We start from the raw sequence: 7,972 nt of genomic DNA, 5'->3' as shown, positions 1-7,972 counted from the left end.
TAAATTGCCTTCTCTCTATTTTTCATCTCTTGCTCCTGTTTCTTCTTTTGGCATTTTGAAGCAGCACTTACAACCCGGTTATGATCCTTAAGTGCAAAATGTGTAAAACTTCCCCTGGTCTTAAGATTTTGTTCAGGAGTATATATAGCTTCCCTCTTTTTCCTTGATGAATTTTCTTTAGAATTCATCATACGTTCTGTTTTCAAGTATAAAATTCATATTAATAACTACCATGCGTTTTCATACTGGGTATCAGACAGGAAGAAGGTTCATCCTACTTGGCAAACGTTCAGAGCAGCACTGACCTCTTTGTAAACAAATAAGTCAATGACACAGGAAGGTTCATGTAAATTACTTTTATAAACGCATGTACAATGGGCCATGAATGTGAACGAAGACAACAAATTTAAAAAAAGAAGCAGAAAGTACATCAAAAACATGATAAGTTTAGTGCAGTTTAAACCCACAGTCTGGCCAATAGTTTGGTGGAAAAAATTTCACAGTATACAGATCACATACAACATAACGCTCCCCATGCACATCTGTGCATGTTTAGCAATAGATTTCTCTCGTCATGGTGTATGAGAACATTTTCACAGCTGTGTCAGAGCTTATAACTCTGCTTAAAATAAACCATTCGCCATTCAATCTCTGTCTAAGCAACTAAAGCTACTCTTTCAAGTTCAATAATACTGCAGTAGTGTGTTTATTTGTCCAGTTTCATGCTGTGTCTAGTCCCTATATGTACAAACACATTTTGTTTACATTGTGTGCATTTCAATTTAGGTGCACTGATAAGGCTATGCTAGCAATGGAAACCATCTTGGACTCTATACTGAAACCTATTGGTCTGGATGAAGCATCATGAAAAAAAACAAGTTTTCAAATGTTCAATTACAGGGTAGTTTCGAAGAAAAGTCGAGCAAATTTGGCTGGTTGTGGTCTAAACATGTCACTATTTTTTTTAGGTTACTTATGTGACTGATTTCTTTGTTACATGTAAGTGTACATGACAAATATAGTTGTCAAAATTACTATCTTTCCTCATGTAAATTACTTAATGCACACTCTTAATTATTTTCCCTTTCTTCCTTGTTGGTTCAATAAACTCTTGGTTTTTTTGTGGTTTGGGTACAACGTATAACCATACTTTGTGTGTCTATGTCCTTCAGGAAGACAGAGAGTCCAAACAGGCACCTAATGCCCACATGTATTTGTTGATATAGTGCCATTTGTGGGTTTACATGATAAAGTAGACACACTTTTGACGAGGTGTGATAATGCACAGTATTTTTTAAAGAGCGCACTATTGGCGCTGTCCTAAGGTCACAGTGTAAAAGCATGCAGCATCAAGATGCTTTTTCACTGCTTGTTTCTATCGAAGCCATTCAAACCTATCGATTGAGTTTTCTCAGGTACAGCAGCAACACTCTAGATCCTCTGGCTGCACTCTCAGTGTGGGAAATCTGGCAAATACCAGCAAAGTGCCCAGTCGATTCCTCCACGAGTTCAATAAGAGTTCAAAAAGCATTTCCCCCAAACAGTTTGACTGGAGGAGATGGCCTAATGTTACCGTGCCGTGACCATCCACAGGCCCAGAGCTACATTGGCCGCTAGAAGGGCGCTGCCCCCCAGCAGGAAAAAAAAGCCAATCAGCTCTCGGTTGTTCCTCTCTGGGACCACAGAGCTCAATGTAGCTTCTAGGAATGCTGTGAGCATCCATTGGCCGTCCAGCGCAAAGCACGGAACAGCGTTTACCACTGCAAGGGCACCAGACAATGAGACCAGGTATCTCAACACACAAGAAGTTAAGGCAACACATACATTTATAAATGAGTCAGCTATTTCTATCTGATTCTAAAATGAACCAGGAACCATCTGTGGCAAGGTAGGCGAGTGAGTGACGTGGGAGGAGCGAGCGTGATTGAGAATGAGCGTCACCTGCGAGGCACACCGGTCTCGAGTCCTCTCATGAGGAAGCTCAGAGGCATAAGGACGAGCGACACCAGCGAGAGGATTTGAGGCTTGCAAGGTGATGCTCATTCTCAATCACGCACCACCACACCGTCATTCCAGTGATTAAGAGTGATGTAAATACAGATTGTGTGGTAAGGATACTTGCAGAAAGTCTCCAGCATGACGGGCAGGTCTGGATGAAGAAAGCCCAAACGAGGAACAAAGTTGGTGAGGCTCACTGAAAATTAAAAACAATTATGACTTTTATATAAAGGGACTTTTGCATAAAACTATAAAATTTTAAAAAACTAGAAAATTAAATTAAATTCGTCTGACCTGAGTACTGAAGGTGTGAAGGGTAGCCAACAAACAGCATGTCTGTTTGTGGTAGGTGTTTGACCCGGATCAGCCTGGTCTGGTTCTCCAGAGATGGGATTAAACACAAGCTTGGGATGAAGTCCGTTTGACAGTCTGTGTTGGTACGACATGTACGACTCGCTTCAATGGTTTTTCTGACTGGTAGGCAGGCGAACTAGCATGGGGGAAAAACAGCAATAGCTTAAAGTGTCAAAAATACCAAGACTGAGATTATTATAATTTTTAGGTATACAACATACAGCTCTGAAAAAAATTAAGAGACCACTTCACATTGAGAAATAAATGTAAAGTGATCTCTTAATTTTTTTGCAGAGCTGTATAAGGGTGAATGTCAATAATGAAAAATAGCTTTCATTTTCAGATATTACTGATTATCTCTTTCAGCCATGCAAAGCTTTAGCCAAACAGAAGTAACATTCATATTCAGTTTTAATAGTCAAAAAATGTTCCCTGTGTTTAGCAATAAGGTGCCATTATCTGACACTGCTGATATAACACCAAAACAAGTGTTTATAATAGTTCCAATTTGAATTTTTGAACTGGGAGCATTGTTGTGTCCATCTTACCAATTTGCTCTCTACGTTATTACTGTAAGAGAAGCAGAGGTCTGTCATGCTGTTGTTCCCACAGCACTCCATAGTGCCATCGAGGCGTTTGAATGCTGAATGGAAGAAAAAAATTAGAATGAGCTAACAAATATTTGTAATATTAACCATTAAAAAATCTCAGGGTCAGTAAGATTTTAATGTTTTTGAAAGAAGTCTCTCCTGCATTCAACTCAAGGTTGCATTTATTTGATAAATTCAGTAAAATGGTAATATTGTAAAATTATTACAATATTTTCTACACTGTTTTTGAGGCTGTCTCCTGAACACTCGGTTTTGATGGGCATTCCACACTGTAGACTTGGAAGTAAATGCCCACGGCTAGGATTGGATAAGATTTGCATATTTAATGTGCTTCTGCTCCCCTGTCAGTTCACGTGAGGGATTGCTTTGAAAGCACCAAACGGAATGATTCTCTGACAGGGCTCGCAAAAAGTCTTTATCAAACAAACACAATGATTTATCTCTCATCCACCTGTGATCGATTGGAATTTTTTTTTTTATTACTTGGCCTGCCCAAACTTTTGAACTGTAGTGTATATAGCATGTACCTCTTCCTGCCATCCAGCTGTGCTGCAGTTTGGCAGTGTGAACACAGTAGCCTGTCTGAGGATTATGGGATAGATGCTGAATGCAGTTATGCCAGTCCTGCACTCCCTGAACTGTACAGTCCTCCAGCTGGGTAACCAGATCTCCTAGAAACAGCCCACGGGGTCCACTTGATGGGGAGCCCTGAACAAGACACAAAAAAAACTTATAGCAGACGCTAAGGACACAATTTAAACATAAAACTTACAGATGAAAGGTGAGCTGACCTCCACCACCTCAGTGACGAGCGCCCCTGCTCCAGTGTAATACAAGGGGAACAGGAAAATGGGCAGCAGGAACAGGAAGCTGAGGGCCACAACACACAGCATGAAGTTGTGCCACACACCTACACAAAGAAAGACAAAATGTTATAAAGGTTGCTAGAGGAATAAGTAGGGGTAAAACAAAAAGACAGTGTTTTGCATATGCAAGTTTCGTGGCACTGTGCCTGTAAAAAGTCTGGTTTAAAAAAGTCTTACCGGCACAGAATATTCTGAGCTGCTGGATGGGAGAAATGAGGTTCAGATGTGTGGTGAAGAGGTCCACAAACGCTCCAGGATAAACCACAAACATGAACATGCCAAAACCATTCAACCTCACCTGCTCTCTGAGAAGAACATGCAGAAATAAACCTTTACACAGCTTCTTTCCAACAGAACACACCATCTTTTAAATAGTTTTTCAGGTATAACTAGCTATATAATGTCACAAGCCCAAGAACTCACACTTTACTTACATTACAATCAGACTTCAGAGTATTTTACTAGTCAAATGGGGTGAGATTTGAGTTTGTGACCCAAAACGTCTGATAATACTTTACAGTGACTCACTCTCTTTTCTCTCACAAATGTGCATGCAAACTTCAGATGACTTAAAGGGTTAGTTCATACAAAAATGAGCCCATAATTTACTCACCCTCAAGCCATCCTAGCCAAACACAATCAGAGTTATATTAAAACATATCCTGCCCCTTTCAAGCGTTATAATGGAAGAGAATGGTACCTTAGATTATGAAGGCCATAAAAATGCATCCATCCATCATAAAAGTACTCCACACAGCTCCAGGGGGCTAATAAAGACTTTCTGAAACTAAGCGATGCGTTTTTGTAAGAAAAATATCCATATTTATAACTTTATAAACTATAATCACTGGCTTTCGGTAACAGCCGCAACACAAGCCTAGTTTTGGTGACATTTCTCTTTAATAATTCTTGTTTTAGACTTCTGATTCGTGACCAGTGTTTTGTTTTGCTCTACCCTCTGTGCTTCCACGTTCATCAATACATCGTGCATTGGGTCAGAGGTCACTCTTCCGCCGGAACTAGACTTGCGTACAGACGTTACCGGAAGACAGTGATTATATTTTACAAGGTTATGAATATGGATTTTCCATTAAAAAAAACACATCACTTCGCTTATTAACCCCCTAAAACCATGTGAAGTACTTTATATGATGGATGGATGGATGGATGGATGGATGGGTGGATGGGTGGGTGGGTGGGTGGATGGATGGATGGATGGATGGATGGATGGATGGATGGATGGGCTTTTTTGGGCTTCAAAATCTGAGATACCATTCACTTTCATTAAAAAATATATTTTTTAATGTAACTGATTGTTTTTGACTGAAAGAAGAAAGTTATATACACCTAAGATGGCTTGAGGATGAGTATATTATAGGATAATTTCCATTTTTGGGTGAACAAACCCTTTAAAGTATAGTACACAAGTAATCTTCTTATAAATTGAAAACAAAACATTTACATTTAAAGAATTGAAATGCTTATTTTTGCTCCATTTCATTTCTGAAAGCTGCTGTGTCATTTTAGTGGCATTAGCTTCACCAAACAAAATTGCAAAAATATATATTTTTAATGTTAAAATCCTTTATCTTATCCCGGCTGAATGTGGGATAAGTGTTAAAATGTCCAATGCTGCTACTGACAGAAATGACATGCTGCATCCGTTTACCTCAGTGCTGCCACCCCATGGCCAAACTCATGGATGACTCCACTGACCAAGATAGCGATGAAAAAATAGGCCAGTTGACTGACAGGAAGGTTCACACCAGGCACCTGATAATACAACAAAAGCAATGACCAGAATGATCATGCTGAGCACTGACGGTCCACACTGTCATCACTGCTCACAGAAATGAACCAACACTGCATTCAAATTCCTAAAAACCTCTTCTGCACTCACCACCACTTGCAAAATCTGTTCGTGTGACCCCTCTGGTGTCTCTGCCGTCATCTGACTCAAAGTCTGGAGCAACGTTTTGCTCAGGAGAACCACAGATCCAAACATCGCCAGAACCCCAAACACCATACCAGCACTGAACCTGAAAGAGATGAGCAAATATATACATGCAGGTTGAAATTAGATTTTTAATTCCTTCACTATGATGACAGAGCAACAAAAGGACAGTGAATGTGTATATGTGAGTGGATGTGTGCATGTGTGGATGGGGTTTACCCATAATGCCATGCTGTAACCACTGCTCTCATCATAAGCAGCTTAAGATTTTTTTAATAACTAAAGCTGCAACTAAGTCCTCAATAAGTATAAATAAATATTACAGTGGATTAAATATGGCAACAGCCAAACCAATGGAAACCAAAACAGAGCAAGATGTCTCATATAGTACATATTTAAATGATGTTATTAGACTTATTAGAAAGTTTCAATTACATGATCCACATTTCTTCAGTTCAGAATCACAAAACAAAATACTGACAGCTCTGTATTATAATAATAATAAAGGTTAAAGAGCTCACGATAAGCATCACTGTCATCGGATCATGCAAAATAACTGATATGAGGACATTAACTAAACTCATACCAGATGTACAGAAAGCGAGGGTTGAGATGAGCACATCTGGCAAACAGACGGTTGAAGATTCCCGTGTGCCATTTGATATGGAAGGGAGAGAGAGTGAATCCGTTCGAGGATAACCACGATTCATAGCGGCTCTTCACTGAACTGGATGACTGAAGGTGAAAGAGGGAAGTAGTTAGGATGGCATATGGTTTTATAATCATCAGCCTTGATTTTAAAAGGTAGCACAACAATCAACGCCAAAAAAAGAATACAGCAGTTGATACCTTTATTGTTGCCACTGTATTATAATAATATCTCCTTAAAACATACAAAGTTGTCTTAAGCCATTTTATGCATAAATTATTACGTTAGTGGAAGTAACTACATCGTTATAATCAAATAGATTTTAGAATGATCACAATACGTTTTGAGATGAAAAAAAAAATAGCGTAAAAGCATACGTAAAATAATACCAAATAACAGCTCTGGAAAAAAATTAAGAGAGCACTTTACATTGATTTCTCAATTTGAAGTGATCTCTTAATTTTTTCCAGAGCTGTATAACGTTATGTCCAAACACATGGTAACGTTACTGCCGTGGTACTTTTTCTAGTTCATGGGGCTCATTTAAAAAACAACTTGTGTTTTTGTAGATATACACATGTAAATACAATGGTACATAAATATGGAAATAATATTTTACTCTATATCATTATTCATTACTGCCTCGTGGTACTTCTTTACATGATAAAGAAGCCGCTCTTATAATCTAATGTTCTTGACAAATGAACCACAGTCGCATTACAAAGCATCAATTATGATACATTCCATTGTTAAGCAACAAATCTTTCTTGTAATGGGAATTTACTCTTTATCGTTAACTCGAGTAATGGTGAGGGTAAGAAGTAACGCTTACCCGCAGTAGCGTGTCGGCCAAATACACAGTGCACCAGCCGCCCATCACACACACCACCACCGCTATGGGAATCATGGCACACCGGTCTGCATGCGTCTCAACAGCGTCTAATTCCACAGACAAACTAGCTTAAAATGTCGACTGTCAAGCACACATCCACTGTGTACAAAACACCAGTGGAACACGTCGCTTCCGTGTTTGCGTGCATTACGCAGTATTACTAATCGAGTCAGACTGTTTACTTTGGTCAGAGCGGCTCACAGTCACAGAGCAATCGAGCACGTAGCCTTCAACGATGGATGGAAGTTCGACTAATTTCCGCGAATCAGTTCTTTCGAACAGATCAATGTTACATATTAATGTGCACACTACTATCGATTTTAAATAACATTTCACTTGAAATGTTCTTATTATTAGCTCTCTCAACGGTTCTCAAAGTCAGATCGTTTTTTGTTAATCGTTCAACTGATTCACTTGAAAGGTCCGAGACAAAAAAAAGACTCGTTTAGGAATCAGGCATTGATACTTAGCATTGAGCTAAAACTGCATGTGCTTTTTTATTTGCATTTGCTAAAGATCACATCTCAATTGCACCATAAACTTATCTGTGAACTACAGTTTAGTTTCCAGCTGAACAAATATGTGCTTCACTTTAATAATTTGGTCTCTGTGGTTTTTGTACTCATAAGACCTGCCTTTAAACTTGCA

The 7,972-nt window shown here is 39.0% G+C and overlaps 1 protein-coding gene across 1 annotated transcript; it reads right to left on the bottom strand.

The window, feature by feature from the left end:
- Positions 1-341: 341 nt before the first annotated feature.
- On the bottom strand, positions 342-7,461 carry mbtps2 (membrane-bound transcription factor peptidase, site 2). The gene is made up of 11 exons (XM_067434449.1): positions 7,265-7,461; positions 6,370-6,518; positions 5,730-5,868; positions 5,499-5,602; positions 4,007-4,134; positions 3,755-3,873; positions 3,491-3,671; positions 2,901-2,995; positions 2,293-2,488; positions 2,119-2,194; positions 342-1,792 (listed from the first exon to the last, which is right to left on the bottom strand). The coding sequence occupies exons 1-11, from the start codon at positions 7,337-7,339 to the stop codon at positions 1,570-1,572; spliced, it is 1,485 nt and encodes a 494-aa protein (XP_067290550.1). The 5' UTR covers positions 7,340-7,461; the 3' UTR covers positions 342-1,569.
- Between the last annotated feature and the right edge of the window lie 511 nt (positions 7,462-7,972).

Source organism: Pseudorasbora parva, chromosome 24, assembly GCF_024679245.1.
Source record: "Pseudorasbora parva isolate DD20220531a chromosome 24, ASM2467924v1, whole genome shotgun sequence".
Taxonomy (NCBI): domain Eukaryota; kingdom Metazoa; phylum Chordata; class Actinopteri; order Cypriniformes; family Gobionidae; genus Pseudorasbora; species Pseudorasbora parva.
Note: the sequence above shows the minus strand (reverse complement) of the source record. Positions and strands in the feature narration are given on the sequence as shown.

What these genes read in the sequence shown, in the direction of transcription:
- mbtps2 (XM_067434449.1), bottom strand. Translation starts at nt 7,339, where the DNA reads ATGATTCCCATAGCGGTGGTGGTGTGTGTGATGGGCGGCTGGTGCACT. An exon ending in AACAGATTTTGCAAGTGGTG is followed by an intron (nt 5,603 to 5,729) that starts GTGAGTGCAGAA and finishes TTGTATTATCAG; the next exon opens with GTGCCTGGTGTGAACCTTCC. An exon ending in CATGGGGTGGCAGCACTGAG is followed by an intron (nt 4,135 to 5,498) that starts GTAAACGGATGC and finishes TGTTCTTCTCAG; the next exon opens with AGAGCAGGTGAGGTTGAATG.